The sequence below is a fragment of the Phycodurus eques genome, chromosome 1, assembly GCF_024500275.1.
Source record: "Phycodurus eques isolate BA_2022a chromosome 1, UOR_Pequ_1.1, whole genome shotgun sequence".
Classification (NCBI taxonomy): Eukaryota; Metazoa; Chordata; class Actinopteri; order Syngnathiformes; family Syngnathidae; genus Phycodurus; species Phycodurus eques.
Window position 1 is genome coordinate 32,650,908 of NC_084525.1, and position 16,772 is coordinate 32,667,679.

Sequence of the window (16,772 nt, forward strand, 5' to 3'; positions counted from 1 at the left end):
GCTACGCTTTCATTCCAATATGACGGGTATGTATGACTGCATATATGTACAGTTGTGCTCATAAGATTACATACCCTGGCAGAATTTTTTAAATATTGTTTTTTTTAAATACGACTGATGACTGAACAAAAATCATCATTAATTTACTTAATGGTTATGTATTATTTAATGATAATGTTTTTCTGAAATGCTTGACAGTTTCATTTGAATCCCATTAAAATAAAATTAAATGTGATTCGGCTGGCGCTTCATGTTTTCTTTAAAGAATTGTACCCATCTTACAAATTGTGCCTGGGTAATCAAACATATGAGCACAACTGTGTCTTTTCTCATTTACTAAATAAAAGTAGGGCTGTGAATTTCAAAATAAGAGCAAGTAAATAAAAAGAAAGTATTACGTGTTCAAATAAAGTGCTTAACATCAAATAATTCTTTGAAAAAACTAACAAAATACAGATTATACAGACAAATAAAATACAGACTGTTAAATACAGACAAAATACAGATTATACTTTTTTTTTTTTTTTATCATATGGGTAGAAGCAAAATCATGAATTGTACATAGGTAGAAGGGTTTTCCAGAATTTTATACATGAGAAATGACGGTAATGGCAAACATGAACTGCATTGAAACCAAGTCAAATCAGGATATAACATGACATCATTTGCGTGGGACCCAAAGGTCATCTTGATAGGCTTGAGGCCAGTCAACACAGCAAGCGCAAGTGGAAGAATTCAAACCATGCTACTTGAGCAGCAATGAGTAAAGGTTTGAGGTTACAAGGGGAAGTGGAGACATCAGATCGCTGAGAATAGAGCAGAACAAACAGGATGGTACAATAGATGTTGACCGGAGAAGCTGTGAGAAAAGTCACACCACACTGTGAAGTGGCGCTGAAGCAGCAAATGAACTTAGCAGCGGAAGTGCTAATAGTTCTGTCTGCTTTGACTTCCGATAAACTGGATGTAGCTTAAAAAGGCAAAGCCTGTCCATAGAATGTTGTTGTCTACTGAATAAACCAAATTAAGGCAGTGCTATTCTCACGTGTATCCAAGTTAGCTTTTCTAATGGGACAGCGTTATTCCATTCTGGCTTCAGATGCAGCCACATCAAGATAGTAATATACCTCAACTCAAGACTCTTAAGTCTAAAGCATCTTTCTTTAATGTGCCCTAAAAAAATCTGCAGATGTGGTTCTTTCTCCGCCAGCACTGATGATCTACATTGCTAATATAGTAGGTCGGTCATGGTGAACGATTTGAAGAAAACCCTCTCAGTAGAAGCATAAATCCCACAGCATCTTGGCTGTTGCCCTTTCCGGAGCAGAGGAGTGAGCGGTAAGAGCCACTAAGAATCAGGTCAAGAAGTAGTCTTTATTTACCTCTGGTGTCCTTGGTGCCTGCACAGAAGAGAGACGGGATAGGATGTAACACAGTCACTGAACTGAGACCTTTTTCCAGCAGCATGACTCAAGGCCCCCACGACTTAGCCACCTCATGCAGCAGATGTCACGAGGACCAGTCAGACTTTACAGTAACAATAACAATGGTACACAACACTGATAGACAACTACACAACATTTTGCACCTTTGATCTCTGTTTAAAGCTTTCCTTCAAGACCACATAGGATCATTTTATAAGAGAAGCAATGCTCAGTTTTGTTCTGTCTGCAGTGAACTATAGTAGCCCAGAGCACTACTGTAAAGGAGGCAGCCGCACATTAGCAATTAGGGCAGACACAAAAGACAACAAGACCTGCCCATGGAGGAGACTGCTTAAGCGTCCCAGAAACTACTGAAGCCTAATGTAAGCAACTGTCAATGGAGGCTTTCACTGTGCAATGTTCAAACCCAACTGGACGTTTAGCACAGAATGCAGGCCGGAAGCTGTGCAGTTGGAGCCAGTGCTCCCTGTCAGACCATTTTGATCAACAACACACCACACCTATGTTCTATTAACTCCCTGCTGGAAAAAATACACTAGCTATTTCTATTGCCATTAGGGGTGGGGGTCTTAACAAACACAGGTTTGCTCCATGACTCATCAGCGTACAAGGTCTGAAATAGCATTTTTCAAAACAAATTACAATCATCCACTGTCCTAAAAAAGGCTGTATTATAACGCAGATGATAAAGTTTAAGCTCCCGAAGTAAAATACTGAGTATTGTATCATATTTGGATTTAAATAAGTCAACTATCACAGCATTGAAAACCAGCCAAAGGCTAAACATGCATTTGACTGCACAATCAATAAATTGACGATTTGCATGTTAGAGGACACTAAGGGTAGCAACGTCTACATACATGAATGTTATGCACATTAAACACGCATACAAGCATTCACACGTAAATATGGAGATGCAATACACAATGTTTTGTCATAAAGCCTTTTAGCCAAAACCCAGCTGCAGAGCAAACCGTGTAATTACGTCTACACGACTCAGTGTGATCTGCAAGCGCCACTGTGATCATAGTGGCTACCGTGAGCACTGGCAATTAAAACACAGCTGACACAGTGACAACACTTCCCAGAAAAGCCCCCCCCCCCACACACACACACACACCTCATTGCCACTGAATTACTTACGCCTTTGGTAAAGCTGATCTACTTGACACTATACCAGCAGAAAATGGAGAGAGAGGTGCAATTCCAGATACTATAGCACACTTCCTTTGTATTAAAATTATCCCGATAACAGTGTCTAGTGCATTCAAATATGGTAAGGTTTCTATTGTGGCCTGAGGGTGAATATTAAACTGACATGTAAAAATAATTTGTTTCACTAAAGGGTTGCTAATCTGGAAAAAGATAAAATGTTTGGAAAAGGGCAGGAACTAAAAAAAAAAAAAAACTTGGAAGGTTAATAGGCGTAAGTTATGTCCATTAGGGGACAATCCGACAACAACAAACAGACAACCAACGTTTCTTGCTGTGGTCGGTCAGGAGAAGAGTAAAACATTGAAAACGGCGTCTTCATTCATGAAAAAATATGATCAAGTTATGATAAACCTGCTTTTATTTTGTCATCACCCACAACAATGTCTTCGGATGCTCCTGCTGTTAACACAAAATAATGATTTTCTCTAAAACCAACAGCAAGCAAATGTTAGCTTTTGGTGGTAAATTAAACATTTTTGAACTGTGGGCGGAAGCTATTTTCTTGAAGTTTAAAGCACTTGTGCTAACCACTGGTCTGCCAAATGTAAAACAATTAATCAAAAATATCTAGCTGTACCCCCGTTGCATGGTGTGTGCTGGCACTCGACTGAGAGGAAATGCCTACTGCACCACCTCGCATCTGTTCCAGGCAGGATGGACGTCAGCATGTGGATGGGAGCGTCTGTGAGTCCGCTGACAGCCAAAGTGTCCCAGTGCACATGAGCCTAGCCCAGCACAGGTCAACAGGTCCTGGGTCCACCCGACCCAAAAAGGGTGTCGTCATGACCTGGACTGGGTGGCTAAGGAAGATGAGATAAGGGTGAGGAACTGGAGAGTATCACCCCTTGTCGCTGTTCATCTGTGCTGATGAGACAAAAGATCACCGTGTACTCGTTGCGTCTCTTTTGACGTCAGTCATTTTCAAAATGTCACTTGGCTGCAAAAAGGCTACGTCGACAGTCTCAACTAATGAAGAAAGCTGGTCCACTTGGGTAAAACTTCTTAAATGAGTCATTCAAGCACAAAGCAATAATTTTGCAAAAATAAGTCTTGCATGGAGCCTTAAATTGCCAAGTCATACAAGATCCAGGGGCACACACAAATTAGTGTACAAGAGAAGCCTGTTATAGAATCCAGGTGTACACTAGACAGACTAATAAAGGCTTCCATTTCCTCCCTAATGGCTGCAGTATTTCCCCTTTCAGCAGCACCAACCACACTGTAGCCTTCGAGCCATGCTAGTGTATTCACACAGTGGAAGCTTGTCTGGAAGAACTACTGTGACTATGCTGAGTTAAGTTTCGCACCCATTACAAAATGTTGGGGGGGCTAACCTACATCATTAGAAATATGTCTACGCACAAACCCTCAAATAACAGGACAGGAGATGAGCATGCTGGTTCCAAAATCAAATTAAGTACATTGTCACCATGAGGAGTCAAAATCCTCTGTCATTCTTCAAATTGTCATTCTTCAATTCTGCTGTATGTCAGACTACGTTGTAGAAAGCCACACTTCAACCACACGGAAAGATAAGAAGAATAAAAACATCAACTGGCTATAAAGTACAAAACAGAGCTCACAAGGAACAGTTTTCCGTCTTGCAATTGCCATGTATGGTAGTTGTCCAGGCGATGCAAGCAGCTCCATGTGTGCACAGGTACCAAGATTCCATTTTACAAGGATGTAATAAAATCCCTCCCCCCCTGATGGGAATCCAACAGGAACGGACTCTCCACTCAAACATCCCTAAAGCACGATATATGTTTTGAAACAGTCTGGAAGGTTGTGCACATCCTGTAACGGTCATAGAAACACATGCACTCACACTTTGTCCTGCAGGAAAAACTCATTAGCTATCTGGTTACTGCCTTCTGGAAGCCAGTCTCTGTCCTTCTCTATGAGCCAATTATATATTAGTCGTGCACTCACTGTCGTAGTCTCGCCACGCTGCACTATTTGCATATCTGTTGTTGACCAATACTGGCCACTCATGCCAGAGTAGTATCTGCACCGCTTGCACACTGACTGAGGAGTATCTGCAACATTTGCACAATCAACATTGTCCCAGATGATCGCACTACTCGTCACTTTAAACCGCATACACTCCTTGAAGTCTCAGCGCCCTTTGCACAATGGTCATTGCACCGGACTATTGCAATATGAGTCATTCGAACTGCTCTAACTGCTGGAGAACTCTGCATCTTTTGCACAATTGTCCAAAAAATAAAAAAATAAAATGTACCGGCATTACCAGATAACTATTAACCCTGTATTGCTCAGCGACTGTTTTTTGTCAATGTCTTTATGTCTCCAAAGTGTTCTGTAAATTGACTGTCTGTTGTACTAGAGCGGCTCCAACTACCGGAGACAAATTCCTTGTGTGTTTTTTGGACATACTTGGCAAATAAAGATGATTCTGATTCTGATGAGGAGGACACAACTACAAAGACTGAATTGGGAGCAGCGGATTTAAAAATGAGACACAATTAAGGGCCTCTATTTGTGAGGAAGCACAATTTATCAGACGTTAAATATGATTTCATTTGACAGCAGACCGGTCATGTTTGGGAACGTGTGTTTGCGTGTGATTCCTCAGCTACTCCTGTCAGATGCCAAAGTCCTATTCAAAGGCAACATACATATGCTTCAATGGAGACAAGAGGGCTCCTAACACTTTCTGACTGACTGCCCACAACAAATGAGAAAGTAAAGGGCGCATGCACGCAAAGGACACAATGCTGGGAAACGAAGCACTTGTGTCTTCTTACTGTTCGATCAACACATTAAAAAAGCTTAATGGCTTCTGGTGAATAAGATGGCTGCAAAGGATGCTGCTCAATTATTATCTAATAATATCACTTGACTTCGTTTTTAATGGTGATGCCAATAATTCTCAACACTTCTCAACAACCCAAAAAGGATAAACAGTAAGCCATGAGTATGATTATTATAGACACTAATTCAGTTGATCCGGGGTCACCATGGCAACAACAGAATTATCAGTTTTACAAGCCAATGTGCCATCCCAATAATATTGAAAGTGTACCACTACATCCCACTTCAGTATTTTTGCTTTAACGCTTGCATTTTGGTGCATTCTTTGCTGTGTGTGCAGCTCGGTCCACCAGCAACTCTGACCAAAATGGCTTCTTTCTCTTGGTTCAGCCAAGAACGAAGAGGGAAAAAAACCACTGGAATGATGTTCATGAGCTCAAAATTGCAGGGAGTGGACCAAATAATAAAAATAAACACCTTCACAATAGCGTAAGTAAGTTTTTTGAAAGAAGTGATGCTAACTCTGTCATACGCTGCCCCCACTTTCACAGACGAGTGGCCCTCACTGTGTCACACTATGTATTTAAATAGTTGTGGGTTGTACACATGCCTTCCTTTGGCTCGCTCTAAAAGTCAACCTGTCCAGTCTCCGAAAGGAGGGTGGTGATACATGACGCAATACTTTTTCCCACTTCTCAGCGGTTCTCAGAGCTTTGCTTTTCACACACTGCTACTGTGTGAGTCTTTGTCCGTCACCTTGACAACGAGCATCATCCACAAGACAGCATGAGCATATTGCAGAGCTGCCAACCTATAACCCATAATTTCACCATTTTGTCAAGAACATTTCTGTATGACAGTCATATGGCATCAATATTTGTCATTTCAATGTTTTTTTTACATCAACCTTGTAAAGGTGGACGCAGTTGCAGCCTGAATCAAAATACCAGTATGTGAGATTTTGACATTCAATCATCAAAAATATCTGTGTCACATTTGCCAATTCTGCTTTCAGCCCTATTAACCCTTTTGAAGCAGATTAATCAAATCTCAAATGTCAAAATTAAAACTCTATTTTGCAAACAAACAAACAAATAACATTGCTGATAGATTGAACTGAATAGTTTATGTATGTACAATAGGTTTGGTTTCTATTTTGTGCAATGTACCTTTTGTACGCATACAAGGAGTACGTACATGTAAGAAGAAGAAATGTATTTTTATACTTCGAGTGATCAAGTGACCTTTCAGTGCTGAATAAAGAATGCACTCATGCTAGTATCAGTAGTTTAGGTGCATACTTTTGGAAGACGCTCCAACTCAAGGCCTTACAATTGGATGCACAATAATATTATTTGAGGACACATGACAACTTGGTAATTTTCAAATGACATGTTCTAAAGGTGTGGGGCATAACACAGGAATCACTGCTCCAGCTAATAAAGTCAATCTGTGGTTTGCTTTCTGATTTCCTGTTAATTGTGCGTGTAAAATCACCCCACTTCTAAGAGAGCAATCCAGCACTGACAAGTATTTGGATATTTCAAGGTCACACTTTAATTACAACTAAATAAATCAGTCTAATGGACTTGATTATGTTGATACACGAGAGGCCTGTTGCTATACTGATGATCGTACCAATCTGAGAGGATTAGCCACTCTTGCCAATGAAGCCTGCGATCACGTAAGCGGCCACAGCTGCTCAACACCGGGGTCCTACGAGCGAATATATGTCAAGCGGCCCCCGTGAACGCTTGGCTCGGCATCAGCCCATTGATTTGGGTCAAAAGGTCAGCGATTAGAGCGAGCTGCATCGTCTCTAGGCAATGCCATAGTGTCTGCCACACACTCCGCCGCAGCAGAGCTCGCACAGCTGCTGCCGGTCGTCATGGAAACATTCACAATCCCAAGTCCTTCATCAGATTCCCAGTGATATTATTATGCCTAAGCTACAAATAGATTCCAAATGAAATAACTATGACAGTTAAAGGTATGACGTGACCTGGTGGAGCTACTGATTGTCATCATTTTGTAACAATGCAACCTCAGGTGTTAAACATTAGTTGTCGATGTAATTGTCAGGGGGAAATGCTCTTCTTCCTGTTTTATCGTGAGATGGCATGAAGAGGCAAAGAAAGAAGACCTTGGCGCCGATCACCTTTTCCCTACAATTCTCAGTACACGTCACTTGGCCAAGAAGCCAGAGGGCTCGCCGCTCACTTCCAATTACCCAGTGTGGCACGGATGAAAGAGGCAATTCCCTGAAAAAAAACAGTGCAGAAGACTCAAAATCCCTAATAAAACATGCAGACTAGCATGTATATTTCAGGGAGCACTGGGAATTATTCTGCATTCAGCAGACTGTGTGGAGCCCACACACCCAAAACCAGACGTTGGTTTGCTTCAGAGACATGCATAGTGTATAACCACCTGCTACATACACTCTCATGCAGAAATAAATAAACATCAAGTCCTCTGCACTTAACTTAATATGCACAACTGCTTGATGCTCACGTGCAAATGCATACAAATACAAAATGGAGAGGGAAGGTAAAGCTCACCAGCTAAACTCAATTAGGAATCAGCCTTAGATGTTTTCTCTGTTTTCGCTGTGAGTTCTGTAGATCCAGAAGTCTGCTGATGGCAGCAAGAAAACAAAAACTATGATCTGGTCCAGCACAGTGCCACGAGGAGCCTGGATGCTGGTGTAGCCTTCTCACTGGGAGCGCATGAGTGTGCTACTGCCACTTCTCCTGTGCCCACACTGACTCACTGTAAGCACCACGCTTCCTGTCTCTCTCTCTCTCTCTCTCTCTCTCTCTTCCCTCCTCCTATCTCTCCTCCTCCTCCTTGTTTCCTTCCTCCTAGCAGCACCCTCTACAAATGCACCGAGCCAGCCCAGGAAAAACTGCACTCCCGTCCTCCTGTCCGCTCTCCCCTTCCCGATCCCAGCACCATTCAGAGCAAAGGAGTGAACAATGCCTGTGCCGCCGCCACCACCCTGAAAGGAACCCAGGAGCAGTTCTCAGCCGGCAATAATGCGTCCCAACTGTCACCATGGAAACTAATGACGGGCCCAGGCTGGCGGGAGGAGTGTGGTTGAGAGGGCAAGATGGCGATGGAGGGAAGAGTAGAGTGAGAGAGGAAAAAGAAGTGGCTGAATGAAAGATGGGGGAAGTGTGTGTTTGCATCAGTGAGTGTGCCTGCACATTTGTTGCACGGGGGTGTCAGGATGGAAGGATTTAGTGATTTATTAAAAACACTTTCACTAAGCCCGCGACCCTAGTGAGGATAAGCGGTTCGGAAAATGGATGAATGATGAACATTTCACTAGTAATAGTGTACAATTTTAGTAAAAATGAAGGTTTATAAAGGTGGTGCAACCCATACATGAAATACTGTATACAAAATGACTTTATTCATTGTTATATACAACACAATTATAACTATATAATAATCACAATAATAAAAACTTGAAACAGTCCAAATGTCAAGAGTTTTTTTAAGTAGATTTTCTAAGCATTAAAGAACAAAGGTGCACAGTCATCACATTTAAATATTAGACTTTACACCGATTTTATCGGTATCGGCAATATTTAGCATTTTATGTTGATCGGCTGATCGGCTTTAATGTAATCATTCGCCGATCCGATCTCTGCAAAAGAAATTGACTACGCGTCGCCGCGTGCACAGTATATTTGAATCCAAAAGCGAGTTTATTTTTAGCCTGTCGGCGGTGTGGGACAGACAACACGTCGGAGACAGGCAACACGTAATGTCCGGCCGGATCAGACAAGACAAATGTGCTCTTTCACTATTGAAAGGCCGGATCAGACTACTGCAATAAAATCTTGTATTCTGATACCACTGCATCCCGTTTTTGACAATCATTGGGCTTTAGCTTGTCAACTCAAACGCGACCGGATACACTCATTACCGTGGCGACGACAACAAGCGTGGAGCGCGTCGACTTCGTATTATAAGGACAAAATGGGGGAAAACGTGTGTTGGTGGTCACCGGTGCTCAGGACAGGAGAGGACGTTCGTTTAAGGCTGGCTTGAGGTATGTTCACGTACTTTTAATACGACACGAGTCACAAGCAGGCAATAAAATGTTATGTAGCCTAGCAAGCTAGTGGTACTACGAACAGTTGGACGTAAACATGCCGCCGTTCTGTCGAATCATGCTCTAAAGTTTCGGTGTGGGCGAAGTAATTTAATTAAAAAGTTAGCACCCATTATTTCTGTCATGTAATGTTGGTTTGAACGGACTGATTAGAATACACGATGTGACCAGAGCAGTGATTTCCAACCTTTATGGAGCCAAGGAACATATTTTACAATTGAAAAACCTCAAGGCACACCAACAAACAAAAATGTCACAAAAAGTGCATACATTAATTACTGTATTTACTTCCAGCCATCTAATAGAAGACTACTCATTTGTTCTGTCTGTCACGATGCCTCACTTGGATAAATAGAGGATTACTTATTGTAAATATATTTTTTGGAGTCATTACGTACACAAATATATACAGTAAATGAACAGGTCATTTAAATAGACATATTTCTCCATCTTGTGATCGTTTTTTTGTGATCGTTTTTTTTAAACTCGCTGATCGGTGATCGGCCCCAAAAATCCTGATCGTGTAAAGCCTATTAAATATGCAGCTTTTAGCTTTCTAGATGTGACCATTCATATAAGATGAAAAATGGCTGCATTAATGGCATGCCTAATGAATTACTCATGAATGTCATGTTTTGTGTGTCTAGTTGTTTCTCATTCCTAAAGGGGGGATCAATATTAAAGGTTTGCGGATCCCAGGGGGTCCCAGTGTTGCAGGAGTCTCTGGGGAGTACATCCGCGTCTCTGTGTAGCTTCCCCCCACAGACACACAGATCACCAAAGCTGGTGGGTCGACGCGCCCAAGCTGCACCGACCTGCTTCTTATGCACATATAATTACAAGCAGCCTATTTACTCCAGATCTCAATGTGCCTCCCCCAAACCCCTACCCCGTCTAACTCAATAGCCTCAATAATGTCGGACGAAAAGAGTGGTTGACATTGCCTGAAACCTGTGTTGAACTACAGGCGAATGCCACTGATAACCATAGCAACAGTGCTGGAAACTTCAAAATGAGAACATGGCTTTGAATGTGGCTGTGAGGAAAGGATGTAAGGTAAAGTCAGGGGTCGCAGGACCAAGGGGGTGCCTGTGTTACAATCAGGAAAGTCTGCCTGGGAGATGGATCCTTAAGTGTATGCATTAACGGATACTCACCAACCTTACCATAACTTAGCTTAACCTTATCATGAACACAGTGAATTATGCATCACTTTAGACAGGGGATCAAGTGCTGCTCACCATGGCGATAGCAGCTGCTTCCAAAGCCGGTGCACCTGCTGAGGTGAAATATTCTCACATGAAGGGAAGATGTAAATCTGTGCCACAATCTCCCTGGTTTGTTTTGTTTAAGTAAGAGAACCCTGGTCTGTGTGGTTATCTAATGAGGCATGGTGCTCATGCCCCTTTCTTTACACTGAAGAGAGGAATGTGAGCTGTGCTTTTGAAAGGAATGTCAAACCTCTCACCATCGTGTTACCGCTTATGTAAGGCCGCCGTTGCATTCAATTCTTCTGTACCAGATATTTTAGAGGCTGCAATAAGAACAAACTCAATGACTAAACTAGTAGAATGTCGACGCCAATCTGCCACAAGGGTCATTCTTTTAACATCCAATCATCACAAGAGTAAACATTGTCTGCCCAACTAGATGCAATTGCGAAACCAGTGCAACATTTTGCCATGCAAGCAGTTTCAAGCAATACATACACCTTCACGTTCATCAAAGCTACCCTAATGATTAAAAAAAAGGACCAAGCCAGATCAGTTATTATTGGATTGCCAATTTTCCAAGTAAAACACAGTTTGCTCTTTTTTTTTTTTTTTTTTTCAAGAATATGCTGGACAAATGGAAAGTGGGAGGCAACTGGCTGGGTGAAAATACATGTATGCATGTAATGTCACACATCCAACTATTTGTGATCAACTGATACAATTATGAGTGTTATAAATGAGAAGACCAATGAGTATGCTTTGAGTAGATTGAGGTGGCAGCTATTTGTGTGATTGAAATGTGCTAAAAGTGAGAGGAGCAAGCAATGGCCCCCAACATTGATCAAAACTGTGCATCTCCTCCTTAATAGAAGAGCAAATAATAACACTGAAGACTTTTCTTGACGGATGTTCTCATGACCGACTTCAGCAAAAACTGACTGCTGGACAAGCTAGCCCTGTGTAATGTAGTTCACTCTTTTACCATTTCACTGACACAATGTTCTTCCAATCACCATCCTCGTTCATTTTTCACACTGGATATGTTGTATGTTTTTTAAGTAAAAGGCAAATAGTTAAACTAGGTTGAGCCTTATACAACAATGCTGTCACCACCATGCAAACGCTCATAATCTGTATTTAAATCATGCCGTCCATGCTTGTTTGAAGTCCAGCCAAAGTTCAATTTACTGAGCTTGACAGACACAGTGCACTCAGAACACTTCCACTTGACGGGGACAAATAAAAATCATCCTAACATTCAAAGGGGGGCTGCCATGGCATCTTCCGCTGCACATAGTTGAATGAGGAGTCATGGAGACAATTCACATTCCAAAGCAAGTTTCCCTAAAAAATACACCTCATACACTAAGACATAACAGTTGCGTGCAGATTCATGTGCACAGTAGTGCTTGGACTAACACACTTGTTATTATTCAAATCTCTCTGAAGGTCTAACGGCAGCAAGACACAACATCCCATCTGAGCAGACAAGAGGTCAAGAAAACTTCTGTTACTATGGTTACTGAAACACATTCATTCTGACTAAGCAGTTTGATAAGAAACCGAGGGCTGATTACAGAATTATAAAGACTTTCAAAATGAAATGTATTGTAAGTCCTTTGTGTGTGGACAAGTGATTGGAAATGTTAATTGTAATTTCCCTTGAACATTAAAGTATATTAAACTGCCATCTGCCTTCCAAGTGCCACCTTGACATAAGCTCTTCATTCAGGACATAAAAATCACAGAGATGTCTTCAATTATACAAATAAGCATGCTATCTTCCTTCCCTCCCACAGGAGTCAAAGCTCTTCTTTAAAGAAGGATCCATTAATATTTCACCCACAAGAGAATCCTTCAATTCATTATTAATACGTGCTGCAGGGGGAAGGTCTTATCTGCATTGCAAAAAGGTTCGAACCTTGCATGATCACAGTACCTACAGTACCTCACTGTTTTAAAAAAAAAAAAAAAAAGTGATGACAACTGAGAACTACTTTCCCTTACTGGCAAATGACAGTGGAAATGACAGTCTACATTCAACAATATTCCCAAATCAGCCCTATGCTGACTAGAGGTTGGTGCGTGAGGCAAGGTGATGAAAATGGATACAGAGGGGAAAGCGGTACAATACCAGGGGGGTTTCAGAGAGCAAAAGTGACAAGTTGCAACTAACACTAGAAGCAGTCTATTATTTTAACTGTGATTTAATTGGAATGATTAAAACAATGCATTTGTATTATTTCTGCTTCTTATTCATTGAATTCTTTCACTTATATATAACTTTATTTGTAAAAGAAAAATAATAATTCCATTAATCAATAATTTCAGTTATAGCTACACTCATATGATTGACTGTAAAATCTAAGAAATATTACAGTATGTCTGCCATGTTTGTGCTGTAAAGTCAAGAATCTTTGAACAGAAGTTTATCCAAACATTGCATGTTATTATTAAAAGACAAACTATCACACTTTAGAGTCTTCAATTAACCGAACATTCATTTTCTGTGAATCATCAAATTCACGAGGGTTTATTATCCTCAAGAGCAGATGTGACACCCCTGCATATCAAACAACATCACTGCATACCAAAATCAGAGCTAACGTTTCAACAAAAAGCTGATGATGAAGGTGGTCATCTCAGTGAAGGCTTGTCTGTAATGAAGGTCTGACCATGTTTGTGTGTGTGTGTGTGAGAGAGAGAGAGACAGAGAGCACGTATGCACATGAGGACGCGTTCACGAGCAGTAGGTTTGGTCATCTGATGAGCTGCAGGCTCATCTTTGCCTGCAGCGCCCAGATGGCCTGTGATTACACGCGGATCAGCGGAGATTAGTGTGCAGCAGAGGGAAATAGAAACGTTGAAAGTAGAAATGAATAGTTCCGATGAGGTGAAAGTTAGGACGACATTATATGAAAACATGGCGGTGCTGAGGTTCAAAGAAACACCGCAAGGCGGCGGTTGCTGTGTCCTAAACCCGCAACCAAAGAGCAAGAATGGATGCAACACAATTAGCTAAACATCTTCATTAGAAAAATCCTTGAATAGAGGTTACTGGCTTCAAATTTAGCTTCATTCTACAACACTTGCATCCAAATTGGCAAGCACAGATTTAGGGTGTTGTGGGAGTGTGATTGCAAAACATCCACATACTGTAAGGTATGTGAGTGTTATTCACAAGAAAGACAAGAGAATGTGTCATCAACAGCAAATGAGACATGATGGATCACGCATTGCAAGGAAAGTACACGTAAAAAGAGATGAACATGGCCTTCTGAACAGGTAATGTTTGACTTTCATGTGGAGGCACCACAGTGGCACGTGTGGCTAGCACTGCTGCATCGTTTAAAGATGTGCATATTTGCCGTTAGCTACATATGACATCATAAGACAAAATTCTGCAATGACGTGGTATAATCATATCGGTATCTGAAATTTCATGGATCAGTTGGAAATTGTAGCTGGTAGAGCACTGGGCAGGAACACAAGCAACCACTGAGCAGGCACATGTCACAACATAGACGAGTTAACCCATCAGGTCAGGAATCAGCTGATTACATGCACCTCAGGGAGAAACAGCAATCTTTTGGGGACAAATAAATTACATATTCTGGACAGAGAAGACATCAGGTTTGAAAAAGGAGTGAGAGAGGCCATCTATGTTAAAGGTCCCATATTTTGGCTATTTAGACCTCCATAGAGTGACTCTGTAACAGGGACTCTGTATAAAAGTGTCAATTTCATTTCAAATAACACCTAGGTTTTGTCATACGAGTGTCCAGAAAAGGCCCCTCTGCCAGCTACTTCTGTTTGACCCAGTTTTGTATCCGCTTTGTCCATTTTTGGCCTTTCCTCTGATTGGTTGCCTCCATGTACAACGTAGAAGACCTACTTGTGAGAGCACACGTGTTTGCTATGTTGACTGCGCTGGGTCGGGATCAGAAAGGGAAGGCGGAGATCTTCGCTAGTGACGTCGATAAGCTCGAGAAATTCGAATGACCTGATTTCAGGTCTCTCGGCAGAAAAACGTCTAGAACTCGGGAACGCGTGGACAATATTAATTCATATTCCACATGTTTACTGAGGCACCACAGAGATCCCAAATAGTAGAAAAAGTTGGTTTGGTAAAATATAGCACCTTTAAGGTTGAAAAGCCTTCTCGCAACAGAGGAGGCTTACGACACCACCTACAGTATCTCCCACATACAATGCCGTCCTTTGATCCCTTCCAAACAGACTCAATGATTTAGCGTCTGACAAATAACAAACAAAACAGCCACTTCAGGTCCTTCTACCGCTATTTTTAAACTGCGTAAAATATTAAGAAGGGTGATTCCACCTAAAGAACTACTGTTGGTGGGCAGAGGCCTCTCATCAATGCATCTTAACGATTGTCGTTTTGTATCCCAAAAGAGTCATACCATTTGTGGTTTGGAGTTTGCCTCTAACTCAAGAGGATAAATACGTAGTTTGGTTTCCACACCAACACTCAAGAGCTGTCCTATCTAGTCTATGTGTATGAACTGATGAAACCTGCTCGGATAAGAGGCGAAAGGTCTTCGAAGACGACCAGAACAGTCCAGTTGCAATTGGTTCAATGTACTGAGATTGAAATGACCTTGATGAATGAGAATATTCACAGCCACGAACACTAGTTTATTTGACAACAGCTACACCGGCCACTTTCTCTGTAGTCCTAGAACACTATGTACTTTGAAAACCAAACCAAGGTTGGAAGGAACAACAACAAAACTAACGTTACGGAGCTGCTCATGAATCAACAAATTCAATTCTGAGACTTGTATGATAATCACTAAGAGGCATAAAGTGATGTGTTGAAGGAAGCCAACAAGCTACTTATTGTCACTGGGGTGAAGCTTTTTTTGGGGTTATAAAATCTTCATCTTTAAGTGTATTGCTGGCACTCTTCTCGCCATCACACAGATTAGAGAGCAATCACACACATCTAGCCAGACATTATTTATTATTATTTCATCTTACTGAATGCGATGGGACAGTGTGTGTGTGTGTGTGTGTGTGTGTGTGTCTGCGTGCGTGTGTGAGACATTGACTAATTCAGCTTTGAAAAGCCAGTAAAAAGAAGTACAGTGCATGCATGTACGTAATTTTTTAGATGTTCAGGGAGGAAATGAGTAACGTGCTTCGGGCGTGTAAACTAGCAGAAAAATGTTAGGAAATCTGCTGACATGGGCACACACACAAACAAAAAAACTACACAACGTGCCAGTCAACCTGAGGCAGTTTGTTAATTTATTCTATTTTAACCACCTTTCAGGATCATAAAATCACGAAGTGCTTGTTTCAGGGCCTCAGTAAGAGAGGGGAGGAAAAAGCTAAAAGCCTGAAACAACTGAGGAAGATAATCCACAGTGGGCCAGAGAAACAGGATCCATCTGTGTGGATGTAGCTCTCATCTCCCCATTAGGCTCAGGGTTTTACGACTGTCCAGTGATGAGAGCTGTGGTGGGTGCAATATGGGGTGGGGGGGCATTGGGGACTGCCAAAATTAATACTACATACAGTATGGAGAAACTATTTGATCAATGATGAGATGATGGTAGTACAAACTATTCTATTCTTTTCTATTCCCACAGCACAAGGATTGGTTGATGAATGAATGAATCCAGTAATGCACACAGTGCATCGGCTACGGTGCCAAAAACTTTCTTTTTCCATATCCATGCTGAGGGCTTGAATTACTATAAATAAAAGATATTTATTTTGTGCTCATAAAAATAGTCTGTAAATTCACTCCGTGCTTGCGTGGGTTCTCTCACACAAATTTACCCTCTAACACAGGTGCGGGCAACATATGGCCAGCTTCATCCTTTAATCCAGTCCACTGTGCACTCACAATATTTTATTACAATAAATCTAAAACTATCCATCCATCCATTTTCTACCGTTTATCCGGGTCAGGTCGCGGGGGCAGTAGCTTTAGCAGGGACACCCAGACTTCCCTCTCCCCAG

At 41.5% G+C, this 16,772-nt stretch overlaps 1 protein-coding gene across 2 annotated transcripts in view; it reads right to left on the minus strand.

Moving 5' to 3' along the window:
- fgd (faciogenital dysplasia) overlaps positions 1-16,772 on the minus strand; it is a 63,673-nt gene that overhangs the window by 32,400 nt on the left and 14,501 nt on the right. Inside the window, exon 3 of one of the 2 annotated variants that reach the window (XM_061688649.1) lies at positions 1,383-1,400. The exons of the other annotated variant lie outside the window; for it this stretch is intronic. Within the exon in view, the coding sequence (XP_061544633.1) occupies positions 1,383-1,400 (18 nt within the window). The remainder of the gene's footprint in view (positions 1-1,382; positions 1,401-16,772) is intronic. 2 annotated transcript variants of the gene reach the window in all.